Source organism: Panulirus ornatus, chromosome 56 (assembly GCF_036320965.1).
Source record: "Panulirus ornatus isolate Po-2019 chromosome 56, ASM3632096v1, whole genome shotgun sequence".
NCBI classification, from domain to species: Eukaryota; Metazoa; Arthropoda; class Malacostraca; order Decapoda; family Palinuridae; genus Panulirus; species Panulirus ornatus.
The window spans coordinates 17,677,307-17,699,880 of NC_092279.1; the positions used below are offsets into that span (position 1 = coordinate 17,677,307).

A 22,574-nucleotide genomic window follows, 5' to 3' on the forward strand; every position below is an offset into this window, starting at 1 on the left:
TTGAATCAAGGCATGTGAAGCGTCTGGGGTAGACCATGGAAAGCTGTGTAGGTATGTATATTTGCGTGTGTGGACGTACGTATATACATGTGTATGGGGGTGGGTTGGGCCATTTCTTTCGTCTGTTTCCATGCGCTACCTCGCAAACGCGGGAGACAGCGACAAAAAAAAAATATATATATATATATATATATATATATATATATATATATATATATATATATATATGAAGTGCAATGAATGTGAAATTTATATTGCATTATCATTTTGATACAATGTAGACATCTGGGTAAATATAAGAAGGAAATTCTGTATGATGCTGAATTTTGAAATTACTCCCGTAAACGAATTAGTGCCGCCAAAAAATTTAAGATGTACTTTGAACCGTTCTAGCATTGTGCACTGCATCCTACAGCTGCAATGGGTGCTTTGACTAAATATAGATGTTAAGTTTTATTATCACTCCTGTAGTGTAATGAATTGCATAACTGTGAACACTGCATTACTCTCAAAAAGTTACAGTACAAACAAGAGTTGATGTCAAACTGTTATGAAAACATTTAATATGGGATGTGCTCTCACATTCCTTTAATGGAAAGAAAGGTTTTGGAATCTACATATGCTTTACAAACTTATTTTAAATTACGAATCACCTGAATGATCTCCATCCAACCATTTCCTTAGCTTTGTACGTAGAATGTTACCCAATCAAACAATTTAACCCTAGAAAAGCGTTGCGGTGGAGATTATTCCGGTGATACTAAATTGCCTAGTAATGGGCATGCTTTAGGAAGAATTTTATTTCTAATAGGAATCTTCAAAAAGAGTTCACTGCAAATAATGTGAGATTAAGTGAGCTGTTAAAAGTTATTTATGTCAAGTTTATGTTTGAAGTGGACGGAAAAGACCACACTGGACATGGGGGTGAGAGGTTTTGTGGTTTGAACATGCAGAAGATGGAAGGTGTGCAAGGATGAGAGTGAACTGCTGTAATGTGTTGTACAGTGGGGTACATGCTGTCTATGGACCGAACAAGGGTCTACGAAGCAGCCGGGAACACCATGAAAAGGTTCGTGAGACCTAGTTGTAGATGGAGTGGGACGGGTGTGATTTCGGTGTACTTCTCACGAGATAGAGAATCGACATACACGTATTTGATTAGGGAATCCTAAGGAAACTCCATTACAAAAATTAGATTACCTGAACCCCCACTCCTAACATTTTCTAGGATAGGCTAAGTTACGGTGCAAATCCAAGTTGACCTAGCCTAAAAGTCGATCGAATCTTAGGTGATCCAATAATTTACTGCTAGTAAAAGCAAGTTCAGTGACGTAAAGAATCCTTTTACAATGAATGACTTTGTGTAGATCTGCTGATATATTTCTTTAAATGGTATGGTAAGATTGCTTCTGCGCAGTTTTATACCGTTACTTTTTTTTTTCATCGCCATCATATACTGCATATTTTAGGCGCTCTTTAAGGACAGATAGCCTAAGCTTTAAGCAACGTTTCTAAATCCTGTCTTAACTTTAGTCTGACAAACAAGAATAAGTCTGTTAACGGCCTCTGAAGTAGTTTTAAAGCTTGGTATATGAAGTAGTTTATATTAATAAAAAATGATAATTTACTATTAGCTGTATTAATATTACGAAATCCCTTTGAAACTAAAGATCTTATTGAACGTTACCTACCAAACTTGAAAACGGTATCGACACGAAATTGAAAATGTGTTTTTGTTAATACACGCATCAAAACGAACGGAACATTACGCCCACTAAAGGAAGTTTTGACCTTGAGCTACGTTCGAACGCTATGATCTTGGCTTTTCTATCCTCATACCTAACTCATAAGGTTAATTACAAAAAAAAAAAACACGTAAGAAATTTAAACTTTCTACTTCCTCGTTCACGACTGTCTTGCTCAAATGTTTCGATTGCGATTCGATAAACATTTACACTAAGTTATCACGACTGATGGCCGGGCACCAACGGAGCGGGACGTGGGTAGCAACTCCAGACCCCGGCTGCGCGGATGTGTGTCTGAACATTTCCAAGCAGCTGGCAACAGTGTAGTGTACCCAGCAGCATCGTCTGGTGCGGAAACGCAGAAGAGACTGTGTCGAAAATCATCAGTCCAGGAGAACCAACACACACAAAAAAAGAGAATGTCTAAGATTATTGAGTGTGTACCAAACTTCTCGGAAGGTCGGGATAAATCGGTGAGTAGGTTTTAGAGTTCATGTTCGATTATGAATATTCATAGATTTATCATCTTCAAATTCAATAATTATAAAGACTGAGAACTGTGACAGTTATTAAAACTGGAATACCGTGAGTCTGAAAGCCGTCATTAAGAAATGTGTCGTTGATGACAGGAGGTAGGTAAGCGTATAAGCGCCCTTCAAACGTGTCTGGCTAGGATTTTTACCGTGGCGATCAGACCCCCTTCAGCCATGCGTAGAGGCTACATTACCAAATATATATTATTTGCTTGAGTATCACTCCCGATACTGCCTTGCTCCTCGGAATTATGGCTAAGTTACGAGGTCTTTAAAAGTGTCACTATGGTCTCCAGAACGGGTGCTAGTTGATGTCTGGCTGAGGTGTGTCAGGTGCGGGTATGTCCTTAGAGCCCATATAATACATGCGCGTATCCTCTCTTATTGAAGACAACTGTAGTTGATCTCTCTTATTGAAGACAACTGTAGCTGAAGACGGCATCCGGACATGAGAACCGACATATATGACAGTGAAAGAAAAAAAATATCCCTTACTCCCGAAACAGTGAAAGAAAAAATATATATCCCTTACTCCCCACTAGTATTCAGGGTTCATCAATTCATGAGACGAGGTGTTCCCATTTACAAAAGAAGCGTGACAACCTCTTCCTTATGGTCATAGGCAAAAATTATGTCGTACTCCCCGGTCCTTCGCTTGACTTTTTCCACGACGTTATATCGACTTTACTGTTCCATTTTCTTCACCTTAACTAACATCCCCTCGCCCCCTTTCTGCTAGTCCTCTGACCCTCCCTATAATCTCTTGTCATCCGGTCCAGAAAGAGCTTCCAGATGGCATACTTCCTGAAAACTTTGATTTAATTAGCTTTTTAACTTATTTGTTTTACTTGTTAAAAAAAAATATAGATATTACCTTTATAACCGCTCTAACCACCTCCCTATTGCTCCAACTTCTACTGTTCCTACCACTCTGCATCTCTAGCCCCCATTTTGGATCTCAGAAACTTCTATTTGACCACGAGTAATGGCTTTCGCAACGGGAGATCCGTATGTGATATATGCATTGCTACATTATCAGTGTCTGGTCCTCTCTGAAAGATTATATCCAGGGGTTGTACCCCCTTGATATCCTGAAAGCTTTATATGGTGTAGCATCCCAGTAACACCCCTCCTTTGGCTTTCCCGTCACCCACAATCGTGTGTCTTTCTCCATATTTGTTCATGTATCAAACTTCCCCATACTTTCCCCATCAACAGCGGTGTTAGTCAGGGTTCTGTCCGGCTTCATACACTTTTCATCTTTGTCAGCGATTTCCTGTCATCAGCAGATAAGTGAATACACACATACACTGAGGACGCAACGCTACATTCGTGCACTTCAAGATCCGCTCTGTCTTGCCTTTGTTCGATCTGCGTCTCGTCACTTTATAAACACGGATTTCCCTGCAGACCAGACGTTTAACTTAGTCAATAGTAACGCTTCTTGAAACCCCCCTTTTCTTATTATTTCCCTTTCTAAAACTCCTCCTCAGCACTTTCCCACCTCTTCTGACCGCTCTGTTTTCCCGACAGCTGAACACAATATACAGATCAACGGAACATCTAACCTAAGAAACTTGCAGGGTTGTTCAGATGGTAAGTTTCTCTCTCTCTCTCTCTCTCTCTCTCTCTCTCTCTCTCTCTCTCTCTCTCTCTCTCTCTCTCTCTCTCTCTCTCTTTGAGCAGTTCCTCCGATTATACGAAGGACTGATTCGTCCTTGTGAATTAAGAGCTTTTACATCTGGAGAGGATTCTGGTTGTTTATACTTGACGGAGACGAGTCGAAATTAGTCCGGCTTAACAACTCTCCCCAAGTCTGACCTTAGCACTTAACCCTCTTGCCTTCCGCTGATTATGTTGGTTTGTTCTCTCTAGTATTGCTGATGTTACTCCGGTTTCTGCCCCAGAGAATTTGTTACTCGCGAGACAACGCCACTGTGTGGATTACGTGGTACTTGGAGATCTATGTCATAACTGTGTGGCACTGTAACGTTTTCCTACACAGCTTAGCCATGGGGTTATTTACAATCTGGCCTATTTTAAACAGCAAATTTCAGGGTTTTTTTTTTTTCCTTTTCATCTCCGTCTCTCTCTCTCTCTCTCTCTCTCTCTCTCTCTCTCTCTCTCTCTCTCTCTCTCTCTCTCGTTTATGGTGAGATCCCAACGGACTTTAATCAGTAAGCGAAGCCTTGACGTATATAAAGCACACCGAGCGTGCCATTATATAAGGAGTGGCAGCGTACGAGCCGAGTCATAGGAGACTCTGTGAAGTGGGCGTTGTGATGAGGGAACAGGACCGGCTGTAACACGGTGTACACACACTGGGATAAGCGTGATCACATCCATGAATGTTGAAGGATGGGTGCACATGCGTCCAAACAATGGCGTGTTTCCCTCCGTATAAATCCGCATGAGGATAGGCAAACATGAAAACAAAAACAGGCACATAAATACAATAGATAAATAAACACTTCACATACGCACACACTGAAGCCATCCCCCCCCCCCCCCCATTGCCTCAGGGCTCCCGACCTGCCCCGGCATAGCCTCTCCTCTCAAGAGCATCACAACACTCGCCCTTACTATGCTCTGGACGCAATAACTCACCACCTCCTCACACACAGTCCTCGTCTCGCGACTGTCTACATTATCCCGTTCTCCTCATTTTCTCATTTCACCACCACCCCTCTTGTCACCATTACCACTCCTCTTTCTCATGCTCACCACCACTCATCAAACAAAACTCTCATAACCTCTCCTCCTACGCATATTGAGTCCACGTTTCCTCTCCGACAAACTCCCGTCATCACAACCCCCGTCACATGGTAACCTACTACAGCAGGCAGTCATGACTCCCGTACTAGTTCCCTTGGGGCTCAAATCCCTCCTACCTCTAGCGTCTTCCCTTCCAACCTTTGCTCTTATCCCTCCCCCCCCCGGCAGGTGATCGAGGCGATAGCTGACGCGGTCCGCGAGACTCCCGGGGTGACGCTGCTGGACGTGGACCCCGGACACTCCACCAACCGCACCGTCTACACCTTCGTCGGCAACCCCAGCGATGTCGTGGAAGCCGCCCTCAACGCCTCCCGCGTCGCCTACAAGTTAATTGATATGACGAAGCACAAAGGTAAGCTAGGGGAACACAGACATCGTTACTGGGGCGTTACCGGTGAGGTGGAGGAGAGATCTCCTCGGCTGATAACCTGTTTACGCTGGCCACATTCCCGCATTGCCTCTTCCCACCTCCTTGTACCGGTCACACAGGTGATGAATGAAAGCATAACCGGCGTTAGCTCTTTCATCCCTGCACCGAACTTCGAAACTTCCATCGTATTGAGCGCTCTGGTGGACGAATATATTATTATTATTATTATTATTATTATTATTATTATTATATTAATATGCTAATTACTCGACAAATTACACGAATTTTAAGGTTTTGACCACAGATTCTTATTCAGCACACGTAGAAACATTTATGATGAAAATTTTAGGAAAATGTATTTTTCAAAGACATCAAGAAAAATTTTGCTCAGATTTTCAACTAATTCAGATTTTAATGAAAATCTGGAAATATGCGGAACTCCTTTTTGTGATTAAGGATATCGTGTCAGAAAACTGCATTTCGTAAAATTAAACGCTTAATTACATACTTAATTATGATTATATTAATATGCTAATTACTCGACTAATTACACGAATTTTTAAGTTTTGACCACAAATTCTTATTCAGCACACGTAAAAACATCTATGCTGAAAACTTTAGAAAAATCTATTTTTGCAAAAAAATCACGAAAAATCCAAGGATAATATCTAGGTCAGATTTTCAACTTCTTCATATTTTAATAAAAATTTGGGAATATGTCGTATTCTATATGGTGATTAAGGATATCGTGTCAAAATACTGCATTTCGTAAAATTAAACGCTTAATTACATAATTATGATTTTATTAATGTGCTAATTACTCGAGTAATTACACGAATTTTTAGGTTTTGACCACAGATTCTTATTCAGCAGCACGTAAAAAATCGTATGCTGAAACTTTAGGAAAATCTATTTTTTCAAAAAATCAAGAAAAATCCAAGCCTTGGATAATATTTTGCTCAGATTTTCCACTTCTTCATATTTTAATGAAAATTCTGTGAATATGTGTAATTCTTTATGGTGATTAAGGATATCGAGTCAAAATACTGCATTTCGTAAAATTAAGCGCTTAGATTACATACTTAACATTAATTATGATTATATTAGTATGCTAATTACTCGACTAATTACACGAATTTTAAGGTTTTGACCACAGATTCTTATTCAGCACACGTAAAAAATCTATGCTGAAAATTTCAGGAAATCTATTTTTTCAAAAAATCAAGAAAAATCCAAGCCTTGGATAATATTTTGCTCAGATTTTCAACTTCTTCAGATTTTAATAAAATCTGTGAATATGTCGTATTCTATATGGTGATTAAGGATATCGTGTCAAAAAACTGCATTTCGTAAAATTAAACGCTTAATTACATACTTAATTATGATTATATTAATGTGCTAATTACTCGGCTAATTACAAGAATTTTTAGGTTTTTACCACAGATTATTATTCAGAAGATGTAAAAATATGTGTGCTAAAAATTTCAGAAAAATCTATTTTTTCAAAAAAATCAAGAAAAATCCAAGGCTATAGCCTTGGATAATATTTTGCTCAGATTTTCAACTTCTTCATATTTTAATAAAAATCTGGGAATATGTCGTATTCTATATGGTGATTAAGGATATCGACTCAAAATACTGCATTTCATAAAATTAAGCGCTTTAATACGTACTGAAAATTAAATATAATTATATTGATATACTAATTACTCGACTAATTACATGAATTTTAAGGTTTTGACCACAGATTCTTATTCAGCACACGTGAAAATATCTATGCTGAAAATTTTAGGAAAATCTATTTTATCAAAAAAATCAAGAAAAATTCAAGGATAATATTTTGCTCAGATTTTCAACTTCTTCAGATTTTGATACAAATCTGTGAATGTTTAATTCTTTGTGATTAAGGATATCGTGTCAAAAAACTGCATTCTGTAAAATGAAACGCTTAATTACATACTTAATTATGATTATATTAATATGCTAATTAATCGACTTGGATAATATTTTGCTCAAATTTTCAACTTCTTCAGATTTTAATAAAAATCTGTGAATATGTTTAATTCTTTATGGTGATTAACGATATCGTGTCAAAAAACTGCATTTCGTAAAATTAAACGCTTAATCACATACTTAATTATGATTACATTAATATGCTAATTACTCGACTAATTACACGAATTTTTATATTTTGACCACAGATTCTTATTCAGCACATGTGAAAACATCTATGCTGAAAATTTCAGGAAAATCTATTTTTTCAAAAAATCACGAAAAATCCAAGGCTATACCCTTGGATAATATTTTGCTCAGATTTTCAACTTCTTCATATTTTAATAAAGATTTGGGAATATGTCGTATTCTATATGGTGATTAAGGATATCGTGTCAAAATACTGCATTTCGGAAAATTAAGCGCTTAATTATATACTTAAAATTTATTATGATTATATTAATATGCTAATTACTCGACTAATTACATGAATTTTAAGGTTTTGACCACAGATTCTTATTCAGCACACGTAAAAATATCTATGCTGAAAATTTTAGGAAAATCTATTTTATCAAAAAAATCAAGAAAAATTCAAGGATAATATTTTGCTCAGATTTTCAACTTCTTCAGATTTTGATACAAATCTGTGAATGTTTAATTCTTTATGGTGATTAAGGATATCGTGTCAAAAAACTGCATTCTGTAAAATGAAACGCTTAATTACATACTTAATTATGATTATATTAATATGCTAATTAATCGACTTGGATAATATTTTGCTCAGATTTTCAACTTCAGATTTTAATGAAAATCTGGGAATATGTGGAATTCTTTATTGTGATTAAGGATATCGTGTCAAAAAACTGCATTTCGTAAAATTAAACGCTTAATTACATACTTAATTATGATTATATTAATATGCTAATTACTCGAGTAATTACACGAATTTTTAGGTTTTGACCACAGATTCTTATTCAGAAGACGTAAAAATGTCTATGCTGAAAATTTCACAAAAATCTATTGTCAAAAAAATCCAAAAAAATCCAAGGCTTGGATAATATTTTGCTCAGATTTTCAACTTCTTCAGATTTTAATGAAAATCTGGGAATATGTGGAATTCTTTATTGTGATTAAGGATATCGTGTCAAAAAACTGCATTTCGTAAAATTAAACGCTTAATTACATACTTAATTATGATTATATTAATGTGCTAATTACTCGGCTAATTACACGAATTTTTAGGTTTTTACCACAGATTATTATTCAGAAGATGTAAAAATATGTGTGCTAAAAATTTCAGAAAAATCTATTTTTTCAAAAAAATCAAGAAAAATCCAAGGCTATAGCCTTGGATAATATTTTGCTCAGATTTTCAACTTCTTCATATTTTAATAAAAATCTGGGAATATGTCGTATTCTATATGGTGATTAAGGATATCGACTCAAAATACTGCATTTCATAAAATTAAGCGCTTTAATACGTACTGAAAATTAAATATAATTATATTGATATACTAATTACTCGACTAATTACATGAATTTTAAGGTTTTGACCACAGATTCTTATTCAGCACACGTAAAAATATCTATGCTGAAAATTTTAGGAAAATCTATTTTATCAAAAAAATCAAGAAAAATTCAAGGATAATATTTTGCTCAGATTTTCAACTTCTTCAGATTTTGATACAAATCTGTGAATGTTTAATTCTTTGTGGTGATTAAGGATATCGTGTCAAAAAACTGCATTCTGTAAAATGAAACGCTTAATTACATACTTAATTATGATTATATTAATATGCTAATTAATCGACTTGGATAATATTTTGCTCAAATTTTCAACTTCTTCAGATTTTAATAAAAATCTGTGAATATGTTTAATTCTTTATGGTGATTAACGATATCGTGTCAAAAAACTGCATTTCGTAAAATTAAACGCTTAATTACATACTTAATTATGATTACATTAATATGCTAATTACTCGACTAATTACACGAATTTTTAGATTTTGACCACAGATTCTTATTCAGCACATGTAAAAACATCTATGCTGAAAATTTCAGAAAAATCTATTTTTTCAAAAAAATCACGAAAAATCCAAGGCTATACCCTTGGATAATATTTTGCTCAGATTTTCAACTTCTTCATATTTTAATAAAGATTTGGGAATATGTCGTATTCTATATGGTGATTAAGGATATCGTGTCAAAATACTGCATTTCGGAAAATGAAGCGCTTAATTATATACTTAAAATTTATTATGATTATATTAATATGCTAATTACTCGACTAATTACATGAATTTTAAGGTTTTGACCACAGATTCTTATTCAGCACACGTAAAAATATCTATGCTGAAAATTTTAGGAAAATCTATTTTATCAAAAAAATCAAGAAAAATTCAAGGATAATATTTTGCTCAGATTTTCAACTTCTTCAGATTTTGATACAAATCTGTGAATGTTTAATTCTTTATGGTGATTAAGGATATCGTGTCAAAAAACTGCATTCTGTAAAATGAAACGCTTAATTACATACTTATGATTATATTAATATGCTAATTAATCGACTTGGATAATATTTTGCTCAGATTTTCAACTTCTTCAGATTTTAATGAAAATCTGGGAATATGTGGAATTCTTTATTGTGATTAAGGATATCGTGTCAAAAAACTGCATTTCGTAAAATTAAACGCTTAATTACATACTTAATTATTATATTAATATGCTAATTACTCGAGTAATTACACGAATTTTTAGGTTTTGACCACAGATTCTTATACAGAAGACGTAAAAATGTCTATGCTGAAAATTTCACAAAAATCTATTGTCAAAAAAATCCAAAAAAAATCCAAGGCTTGGATAATATTTTGCTCAGATTTTCAACTTCTTTAGATTTTAATAAAAATCTGGGAATATGTCGTATTCTATATGATGATTAAGGATATCGACTCAAAATACTGCATTTCATAAAATTAAGCGCTTGATTACGTACTGAAAATTAATTATAATTATATTGATATACTAATTACACGAATTTTAAGGTTTTGACAACAGATTCTTATTCAGCACATGTAAAAACATCTATGCTGAAAATTTCAGAAAAATCTATTTTTTGAAAAAAATCACGAAAAATCCAATATTTTGGATAATATTTTGCTCAGATTTTCAACTTTTTCATATATTAATAAAGATTTGGGAATATGTCGTATTCTATATGGTGATTAAGGATATCGTGTCAAAATACTGCATTTCGGAAAATCAAGCGCTTAATTATATACTTAAAATTTATTATGATTATATTAATATGCTAATTACTCGACTAATTACATGAATTTTAAGGTTTTGACCACAGATTCTTATTCAGCTCACGTAAAAATATCTATGATGAAAATTTTAGGAAAATCTATTTTATCAAAAAAATCAAGAAAAATTCAAGGATAATATTTTGCTCAGATTTTCAACTTCTTCAGATTTTGATACAAATCTGTGAATGTTTAATTCTTTATGGTGATTAAGGATATCGTGTCAAAAAACTGCATTCTGTAAAATGAAACGCTTAATTACATACTTATGATTATATTAATATGCTAATTAATCGACTTGGATAATATTTTGCTCAGATTTTCAACTTCTTCAGATTTTAATGAAAATCTGGGAATATGTGGAATTCTTTATTGTGATTAAGGATATCGTGTCAAAAAACTGCATTTCGTAAAATTAAACGCTTAATTACATACTTAATTATGAGTATATTAATATGCTAATTACTCGAGTAATTACACGAATTTTTAGGTTTTGACCACAGATTCTTATTCAGAAGACGTAAAAATGTCTATGCTGAAAATTTCACAAAAATCTATTGTCAAAAAAATCCAAAAAAAATCCAAGGCTTGGATAATATTTTGCTCAGATTTTCAACTTCTTCAGATTTTAATGAAAATCTGGGAATATGTGGAATTCTTTATTGTGATTAAGGATATCGTGTCAAAAAACTGCATTTCGTAAAATTAAACGCTTAATTACATACTTAATTATGATTATATTAATGTGCTAATTACTCGGCTAATTACACGAATTTTTAGGTTTTTACCACAGATTATTATTCAGAAGATGTAAAAATATGTGTGCTAAAATTTTAGAAAAATCTATTTTTTCAAAAAAATCAAGAAAAATCCAAGGCTATAGCCTTGGATAATATTTTGCTCAGATTTTCAACTTCTTCATATTTTAATAAAAATCTGGGAATATGTCGTATTCTATATGGTGATTAAGGATATCGACTCAAAATACTGCATTTCATAAAATTAAGCGCTTTAATACGTACTGAAAATTAAATATAATTATATTGATATACTAATTACTCGACTAATTACATGAATTTTAAGGTTTTGACCACAGATTCTTATTCAGCACACGTAAAAATATCTATGCTGAAAATTTTAGGAAAATCTATTTTATCAAAAAAATCAAGAAAAATTCAAGGATAATATTTTGCTCAGATTTTCAACTTCTTCAGATTTTGATACAAATCTGTGAATGTTTAATTCTTTGTGGTGATTAAGGATATCGTGTCAAAAAACTGCATTCTGTAATATGAAACGCTTAATTACATACTTAATTATGATTATATCAATATGCTAATTAATCGACTTGGATAATATTTTGCTCAAATTTTCAACTTCTTCAGATTTTAATAAAAATCTGTGAATATGTTTAATTCTTTAAGGTGATTAACGATATCGTGTCAAAAAACTGCATTTCGTAAAATTAAACGCTTAATTACATACTTAATTATGATTACATTAATATGCTAATTACTCGACTAATTACACGAATTTTTAGATTTTGACCACAGATTCTTATTCAGCACACGTAAAAACATCTATGCTGAAAATTTCAGAAAAATCTATTTTTTCAAAAAAATCACGAAAAATCCAAGGCTATACCCTTGGATAATATTTTGCTCAGATTTTCAACTTCTTCATATTTTAATAAAGATTTGGGAATATGTCGTATTCTATATGGTGATTAAGGATATCGTGTCAAAATACTGCATTTCGGAAAATTAAGCGCTTAATTATATACTTAAAATTTATTATGATTATATTAATATGCTAATTACTCGACTAATTACATGAATTTTAAGGTTTTGACCACAGATTCTTATTCAGCACACGTAAAAATATCTATGCTGAAAATTTTAGGAAAATCTATTTTATCAAAAAAATCAAGAAAAATTCAAGGATAATATTTTGCTCAGATTTTCAACTTCTTCAGATTTTGATACAAATCTGTGAATGTTTAATTCTTTATGGTGATTAAGGATATCGTGTCAAAAAACTGCATTCTGTAAAATGAAACGCCTAATTACATACTTAATTATGATTATATTAATATGCTAATTAATCGACTTGGATAATATTTTGCTCAGATTTTCAACTTCTTCAGATTTTAATGAAAATCTGGGAATATGTGGAATTCTTTATTGTGATTAAGAATATCGTGTCAAAAAACTGCATTTCGTAAAATTAAACGCTTAATTACATACTTATTATGATTATATTAATGTGCTAATTACTCGGCTAATTACACGAATTTTTAGGTTTTTACCACAGATTATTATTCAGAAGATGTAAACATATGTGTGCTAAAAGTTTCAGAAAAATCTATTTTTTCAAAAAAATCAAGAAAAATCCAAGGCTATAGCCTTGGATAATATTTTGCTCAGATTTTCAACTTCTTCATATTTTAATAAAAATCTGGGAATATGTCGTATTCTATATGGTGATTAAGGATATCGACTCAAAATACTGCATTTCATAAAATTAAGCGCTTTAATACGTACTGAAAATTAAATATAATTATATTGATGTACTAATTACTCGACTAATTACACGAATTTTAAGATTTTGACAACAGATTCTTATTCAGCACACGTAAAAACATCTATGCTGAAAATTTTAGGAAAATCTATTTTATCAAAAAATCAAGAAAAATCCAAGGCTATACCCTTGGATAATATTTTGCTCAGGTTTTCAGCTTCTTCAGATTTTAATGAAAATCTGGGAATATGTGGAACTCCTTTTTGTGATTAAGGATATCGTGTCAAAAAACTGCATTCCGTAAAATTAAACGCTTAATTACATACTTAATTATGATTACATTAATATGCTAATTACTCGACTAATTACATGAATTTTAAGGTTTTGACCACAGATTCTTATTCAGCACACGTAAAAACATCTATGCTGACAATTTCAGAAAAATCTATTTTTTCAAAAAAATCAAGAAAAATCCAAGGCTTGGATAACATTTTGCTCAGATTTTCAACTTCATATTTTAATAAAAATTTGGGAATATGTCGTATTCTTTATGGTGATTAAGGATATCGAGTCAAAATACTGCATTTCATAAAATTAAGCGCTTAATTACGTACTGAACATTAATCATAATTATATTGATATTACTCGAGTAATTATACGAATTTTAAGGTTTTGACAGCAGATTCTTATTTAGCACACGTATTTAGCACATGTATGATGAAAATTTTAGGAAAATCTATATTAAAAAAATCAAGAAAAATCCTAGGCTATAGCCTTGGATATTTTGCTCAGATTTTCAACTTCTTTAGATTTTAATAAAAATCTGGGAATATGTCGTATTCTATATGATGATTAAGGATATCGACTCAAAATACTGCATTTCATAAAATTAAGCGCTTGATTACGTACTGAAAATTAATTATAATTATATTGATATACTAATTACACGAATTTTAAGGTTTTGACAACAGATTCTTATTCAGCACACGTAAAAACATCTATGCTGAAAATTTTAGGAAGATTTTCAACTTCTTCAGAAACTTCCATCGTATTGAGCGCTCTAGTGGACGAATATATATAGTCCATATTAATATACACCTTATAATCAGTTACACGACCTCCAATCCCATGTACGGCGCAACCTACTCCATCCCCACCCCCCCTCCACCGACCCCCCGCGCGGCCCTGCCCTTCCACATTCCCACCCAGTGGTGTCCCGACCTGTCGCCCTGCCTTAGTAACCAGGTATAGTCTATATAATCCACAGAAACGCCCTCTCCATCATTACAGCCTAAAACAGTATTTCTAGATTTCTTGATGATCTTTTTCCACGAATGACAGTTACGTAAAAACAAGTACAGCCATATCGAAAATAATTAATTAAAGAATTTTCATTTCCAGTATATCCAAAGATCGCGTTTTAAATACCCAGTGTTCGGTTGTCAGTAATGTTCTGCCCTACTAATGGGCAACAATGCGTTACGTCACGTACTGGTGTGTACCCAAGTTCTAGTCTAGCCCAAACTCGTCGCTAGCATAAATTCGATCCTAGTGCTAATTAAATGACCGCATTTTTCACTAGTCCGATTCAAAAACAATCATGACATTCAGTTCAACATCCATAAGTTTCAGATACTCGTCACTCATTCGCAGACTTTTGGGTATCACCAACGCCTCACACCTCTCTCCACATGACCTTCCTGTTGTGGGTTCAGGGCGAAGACATTCAGCATGTTGCCTTCGAACTTTTAACAGGAGTGGTCTGTCCCCTACACTCTCAGATGTATCCGAGACATGGTTGTTGCACCATATCTTGTCACAGTAATATCAGAAACTCATTTAAATCGGGGCCGTAAAGACTAGAATAACGTCTTGGGGGATATAGCCGAGTTGCCAGTTAAAACCTCCTTTTGGTAAGACGATACACACCTAAGTATAATAAATTGGCCTGACCTTTGACCTGACCCTTGAGATTAAGATCAGGTCAGGCCAGCATACCCAATGGTCGTATCAACGTGTTCCTGTTAAAAGACGAGTTGAGAAATTATATGAATATGAAACCCTTTATTTGGAGGCATGTCGTTGATCACGAGAGGTAGGTATATCAACATCCGTCAGCTGTGTCAGACAAGCATTCTCACCCTGGCGGTCAAGCCTCCTACAGCTTTGCTTAATGTTTACGTAACCCAAACGGTGTTCCGTGTGCTTATTTCAGTCTAGTCCCACGGACCTATATAACCCTTGTGAATTTCACATTATGTTCCCTTCGATTACGTCATAAATTCAAGTACGGCTGACGTTCTTATCACAGCTATGTTATGTTCCTCCCACATATTAAATTCCTTTTAACTCTCTAGCCTTTCTCCCCATGTGTATCGATCCATACCCTCAGTCATGAGAACGGGTGACAATGATGACTGGCTGTAAAATTTGCAGTTTAATGTACAGGTTACAAACGTGGTTCCATTGCAAAAATAAGTGGTACGAGTTGTAGAGATTTTATGACGACTGGGTTGTGGCAAAGGTAAGAGAGGAGGGGTGAGGATATTAACAAAGTACGGAAAGGAAATAAACCTTGCTTGTAAATGTAAAGAACGTAGCCTAAGATGCTTTATGCACAGTGAAGAATAATGATGATTAAGACTGTAAACAAATAAGGTGAAGATAAAAAGAAGGATGTGAAGTGGGAAGATCAGTAGGCAGCCGAAAGTGATCCTGGAGGTCTGAAGTGCTCTAGGATAAGGTTACAGTGTGCGTGTACCTTAGATAACCTTCGTTACCGAACCAACTATGATGATTCAGTGACACTAAAGTTTATAATATATCAGAATTATACTGAGTGATACGACTGGCGATAAATTTGGGACATTGAACATAGGCTTTAGATCTAAGTAAACTGAGTTTATATTAATTTCTCTTTTCCATGAACTAAATGGACTAGACCTGTAATAACAGATAGATTATCATTTTTACTGAAAGGAGAAATAGCTAATTCAGTGAACTGAACTGTATTATCAAATTACTTGATACATTTGAATAGTAAACTATAAATTACTTTTTGAAATATAATAAATACATAAATGCCTCACCTGAAAGCGTTCAGCAAGGAAAAACATTCTGCTCCACCACACAGGGGAACACCCTCGCATGGGGTCGCTGGACGTGTGCCCGTTCATCCCAGTGCAGGGGGTGAGTGTGGAAGAGTGCGTGGCCGTGGCCAAGACTTTCGGCGCGCGCCTGGCCGAGGACCTGGGCGTGCCCGTCTTCCTCTACGGCGCCGCCTCCACTAGGGACTACCGAAAGACCATGCCTCAGATCCGCGCTGGAGAGTACGAGGGTATGAGGGAGAAGGTAATTTGCTTTGGTCTTACCTGATTTTGTAATAATTTACAACAATTTCACTAAGAAATGTTGGCATTAAATCATAACTATTAGTAATATATATATATATATATATATATATATATATATATATATATATATATATATATATATATATATTGTTAGTGTAAACGACGTTAACTCATCTGATTTGAACACCATCTCAGTTAATATATTATCTAAATGTAAACGTTTTCTAATGACGCCATCATCTTTAATCCTACACCATCATCAGTTTTTTTTTCCAACAATGTATCAAGAAAATGATAAACCATTATTCTCCCATGGCTCCTTAGCTTCAGAAGCCGGAATGGGAACCGGACTTCGGGAGAAGGGAGTTTGTTCCTCGGTGGGGCGCTACGGTGACGGGCGTGCGCAAGTTCCTCATCGCCTACAACGTCAACATGCTGGCCACCAAGGAACAGGCTCACAGGTGACAATACCAGTCATATAACCAGCATATGTGTTGATAAGTTGATAAATAACTGACTTCAGGAGTAAATCATTAAATGCAACATTCTAAGACAAAGTACCCAGTCTATATAATTAATCCCTGACATGCTAAAGTACTGTTTACTGCTAGAATAATATAAGTAGAGGAACCAAATATATAATATGTAAATTTCTGCCCCCACGACGAAGTTGGTTAAACCTATCGCCCATTCGACAAAACAATCAGCCGGTGATATTCAGATACCCGTTACCTGACTATTATGAAGGTTGTCATCAACACTTCTAACCTGTCCTTGATATTCTGGTACTGATTTACAGACATGCTTTTTGAGAGAAGTAAAACCACTTCTCGTACAAGAACCATTCACTATAATTATTCAAGTAAATATCATAACGTAAGAATCACTCTCGAAATTAATTGTTATTTTGATTTTTAACTTATAAGCAACCAGTGATCTTACCAAGTATGTCAGTAACCATGGTGACGGTGGGTCCAACAGGATTGCACTGAACCTGCGCGAGCAAGGACGAAGCCCCGAGCAGCCCGGACGCCTCCGGTGTTGCCAAGCCATTGGCTGGTACCTAGAGGAGCAGAACATCGCCCAGATCAGCATCAACCTCACTGACTTCGATGTTACCCCCATACATAAGGCCTACGAGGAGGTTAGTAGGTTTCGATAGTTCCAAAATCATGGAGTTTAAGATATATTAAAAAAAAAAGTAAAATACATTATTCTATGTAAAGTTTTAATCTTTTTTACTCTTATTTGAAAGGGCTGAATGACAATCAAGTTGACTAGCACCGCAAATTTCACAAATCAAAGGCAGTCACCATAGTATAATTTTCTGAAGTATAATTGCAAGTTCCTTAACCCTGATAACCTTGGATCGTTGAAGGAATTAGAAAACATACACTGGAAACATCTTAAGTAACTATTTCTTATCTGTTCAAAAAAAAAAAAAGCTATCGTTACTTACGCCCACATAAAGCGCAATCCAGGCACCCAGTACACTCACCTAATCTCTATCTGCAGGCGAAGAAGGACGCAGAAGAGCTGAGCTTGGCGGTAACGGGTTCTGAGATTGTGGGTCTAGTGCCGCTGGCGGCCATCCTGCAGGCAGCAGACTACTATATCCAGAAGGAGAACCTCTTCATCCTGGAAGAAAGCCAGAAGGTTCATCTCGCTATCAACCGCCTTGGCCTCAACACCATCTCATCCTTCAATCCAAAGTGAGTGTATTGTTATATATTAACGTTCAGCATAACATCCGTATTAGATGTCTATGGGGCCTTGTGTTTCCCTTCAGTCACTCTAGATACTATAATTTTTTTTTAAAGCCTAACATTCACAATAAAGTCCCCACAGTACCAAAGCAAAATACACATGAAAAAGTAAACAAGTATCTTATGAAAAAAGTATATATACTTCATTCATATATTATAAAGTGGAAAATCAAAACATTCCCAGTTACTGGTACTGCCCAACTTTATTGATATTGACTAAAATGGTACCCTTGCATTCTTTTTAATTACTTTTCTCTGTAAGGGAGAGAATTATTGAATACTGCCTAGAGAAAGACAGCGAACAGAAGCTAGCACAAAGCAGAGTGGACCAGTTCATTAGGAACGTGGCCGCTCGTACCCCTGCGCCAGGCGGAGGATCGGTCGCCGCTACTGTTGCCGCTATGGTAAGACTTTAAAGTTCGAAACATTCATTATCCTCTAAACCCAAAATTAATAAGTGCTGCATGATACACCTTTATAAGGTGTTGGAGCAAGTCTTCTTATTTTTCCAAATAGGACAAGGAAACACTAACTGCACAAACAATAACATACACTAGATACTAAAATAAAGAATTACCTATAAGAAAATGTGTTGTTAACCAGGGTTGTAAAATTTTGAGCAGAAATTTATGGGTAAATTTGATTTAGGATAGACAAGGCTTGGGGCAGCGACACATCAGCTCGACCCTAAACTAGGAATCTCAAGACAAATTTTCAGTTCTATCAATTTTTGTAATGAATCTTTACATCAGCGGCGAGTTTTCAGGATGTACATACCCTTCAAAGTCACAAACAGCAGTTTCTCACAGAAATTACTCTTGTCATGGATTTAAGGCAAGCCACATACATGCATGTTACCCCACATGCGACAAGTTCTGATTAGGCAGGTGGTGTCCGATACCCGCTGTGGTTTGAGTCATCGTAAGGATACTTTGATGTTCCCTAAACAGTTGATTCGTTGGAATAATTTCTGAACCAATATCGCTTTGCTTTAAAACCACAAGAAAACAAACTGTCCGTAAGTCCAATGTCCTTATGGTATAAGCAAAGCAAACAAGTTCCACTTATCGAACTTCTTGGACCAACACTAATGTTATTAAATTCGCTTCTTAACCTGTGATCGCATGTTTCATTCAAAATTTATGACATTCTTTTAAAGTATTTTACCCTTGCAATGATAGTTTACGATAATTTATTTGGCTGATGGTCTGGTAAGTATGAAATACATAGGAAAAATTGACAATTATGACCTTTCACAGGGAGCAGCTCTGGGAGCCATGGTGGGACAAATGACCTACGGGAAGCGTCAGTGGGAACATCTGGACGCTGATATGAGGCGCCTCATTCCAACCCTCCACCACACTGCTATTTCCCTCATACCCGCTATTGATGCAGACACTGCTGCCTTCAATAAGTACATGGTAAGAATCACATATACGATGGTGTATTACGGGTGGGGTGCTGAAAATTAGATTTTCCTTAAATATCAAAGGGCCCTTATGCCTTAGCATTCAGAAGGTTCTATAACTTAACATACCAATTTTCTAAGATGGAAAAAGCGAGTTTAAGCTAGGTTAACCTGTCGGCTACAAGAGTACACTTAAGTGTCATGCAAATCGAGAATTATAATCAAAGTTGCTAAGTTCTGTACACTATTTTCTTAGGCAGCCATGAAAATGCCGCAAAAGACACAACAGGAGCGGATCATTCGTGAGACAGCGATGAAAACGGCTACGGACGAAATCATTCAGGTGCCGCTCACGCTGATAAGGAAGGTCAATGACGTTTGGGATGCGCTTGCTGAGATGGCAAAGATTGGCAACATCAACTGCAGATCCGACCTTCAGGTATAGTACCCTCAGATACTTATTATTTCATACCGAGGAAGTTTTTGTACTAGACGTTGTATTGCATTTGTTCACTTTATCTTTAAAGAGAAACTCTTTCCTGCCTCAAATTTGAATGAGATACTGCTTAAAGTAAAAATAATAATTTAAGAGGTATGACTTTCTGACCAACTACTTTTCTTTGCAGGTTGGGGCACGATGCCTGGAGGCCGGGGCATGGGGCGCTTACTACAACGTCCTTATCAACCTGGAAAACATCGACGACGTGTCTTCCAAAGCCAAATTCCTGTCGGCGGCAGACGAGCTTTTACAACGGGCAAGGAAAGGGTGCACCACTGTGCTGGAGGCCGTCGACAAGAGGGAGAAACAAACGTCATAATTACAGGATGATACAGAATATGGCACATTTGGGATATCTATACATGTATAGCAATGACGGGATTCACGATTACTGTGGCCAGAGCTATGTTCTCGCTTTTCTGATACATAGTTTTCAAGCAACCTGACAATCTTTAGTTTTTATACCATTTTTTTATGTAAAGGCAGTCTGTTGACTCCTCCAATTGAAACAATACAAACTGGCATTTATTAATGGAAAGTTTATTTTCCTTTCCACATTTTGAATAACCTCTATTTTCTTAGGCAAACAAGAATAATGCACATTTTGACAAGAATAATCGTTCAAAAGAAAATCAGTAGTAAAGCCAAGCCCACTGTGTGGGGAAGTGGGGGGACAGAATCCAATTTAATCCTATCTCGTACTTAAGATGAAAACTATCGTCATCACTCAGCGTTATATAATACACTACATGCATTTTGCTTTATAAGCTCCTTGATGTCCTGATTTTTTTTTTTTTTTTTTTACGAACTACGTTATTAAGCATATTCTGAAGGGCGGTTCTTTAGTGGGCAAGTTTCAAATTATTCCAAATGAAGAAAAATGTCAATTTTTTGGACACCTATGCTCCAGGTTTAAAGACGTCGAGTTGAAATCTTATATTTGGTGCCTTTGAGCATTTATAAAACAACTTTTTTTTAAATAACGCCCGTTATATGTAGCCCTTCCTCATAAATGTACATAAATTTATACTACATTCCCATACGATTTGTATTGACAAACTCGTAATTCCAAACAATTTTGCACCCAGAATGCCTTTCTTGGTAAGAGCTATTTTCTGATGTGGCGGTAGTTTTCCAACCAAAGTTGCGAAAAAGGGCTTTATTTTTTGTTAAAGATTCGGATGATATGGCATCCATAAGAACCGATATTTCTTTAGAATTGATGTTTGTACAATGGTGTAATCATGTACTCATTCTCAGACTATGAACAATTCAAAATTCAGAACCAGCAACAGACACAACCAGCATAGGATGGCAGGAAAAAGATCTAAGTAATTTGACTTTTCTGCATTAGCTTCGTCAAATCCCTTGACATGGGTACTGCAACCATCAGCTAACAACAGCTTATATACCTAAGGGACATCTCTATTACAGAAAGGGCCACACGCATCAACTGTAAGTGGTCTTACCTGATGTATTATGAATATTCCGCTTGAACCTTTGATAAACATGTCTGCATGTTGACAGCTTGCTTATTCAGGCGGTGTCACAATAGCACTTTTTACATCACTTTCCTGATTTCCACCATTTAATCTCGTTCTATGTCACACTAGAACCAATAAGTCAGTTATTTTGTGTTCGTCGACATAAATAAGCAGGCTAAACCGTATGTATTAAAAATGATCACTTTGTACCGTCTTGTCCACACACCCGTTGATAAACCAATCATATATGTAAACCATACAAATGAGAAGTATTTACAATTTTACGATTAAAATAATAAATTTGAATTATCAAAACTTTATAGAACATGTAAAAAGAAGCATGTACAAATATTAAATACATTATTTTCTATTAATATTTACTTTATTTAGGGAAAAATATGCACTTACAATTATAGATCGTAATTTGACTAAGAAAAGAACACGATGAACCGTTTCGAACTGCTCGATCGGCTGCGAAGAAATTAATGCAAATTTATGGAAAAACGGCGACAAATAAGAAAACTGACACAAAAAGTGCGTAGCACAACCTGTAATGAATCTTGCATTTGACAGGCCTAGAACCCAAGCAACTGATCATCATCCATTTATTATTTTTTTAAAGCTAAATACAATGAGATGATGTTCGAAACGATGAAGCGGTATACACCATTCACATTACGAAGGAAGAATTTAGACCATATACATTTGAGAATATGTCGTGGTGCACCCTTAGGTTGGGACTCTAAGCTCATTTCTTTAGGAATTAGTTGATCATGTGAAGTCACACGCCGTGGCCTGCCACCAAGTCAAGGCGTCTTCATTAAAGT

At 35.2% G+C, this 22,574-nt stretch overlaps 1 protein-coding gene across 1 annotated transcript; it reads left to right on the top strand.

The window, feature by feature from the left end:
* Positions 1-2,030: 2,030 nt before the first annotated feature.
* On the top strand, positions 2,031-20,791 carry LOC139765968 (formimidoyltransferase-cyclodeaminase-like). Its single transcript, XM_071693992.1, has 10 exons — positions 2,031-2,218; positions 5,222-5,405; positions 16,371-16,588; positions 16,915-17,051; positions 17,572-17,734; positions 18,106-18,302; positions 18,619-18,760; positions 19,616-19,777; positions 20,021-20,203; positions 20,391-20,791. Exons 1-10 carry the CDS (start codon positions 2,165-2,167, stop codon positions 20,580-20,582), a joined length of 1,632 nt encoding a protein of 543 aa, XP_071550093.1. The 5' UTR covers positions 2,031-2,164; the 3' UTR covers positions 20,583-20,791.
* Positions 20,792-22,574: the final 1,783 nt, after the last annotated feature.

What these genes read in the sequence shown, in the direction of transcription:
- LOC139765968 (XM_071693992.1), top strand. Translation starts at nt 2,165, where the DNA reads ATGTCTAAGATTATTGAGTGTGTACCAAACTTCTCGGAAGGTCGGGAT. An exon ending in ATCTCATCCTTCAATCCAAA is followed by an intron (nt 18,303 to 18,618) that starts GTGAGTGTATTG and finishes TTTCTCTGTAAG; the next exon opens with GGAGAGAATTATTGAATACT. An exon ending in CCGCTACTGTTGCCGCTATG is followed by an intron (nt 18,761 to 19,615) that starts GTAAGACTTTAA and finishes GACCTTTCACAG; the next exon opens with GGAGCAGCTCTGGGAGCCAT.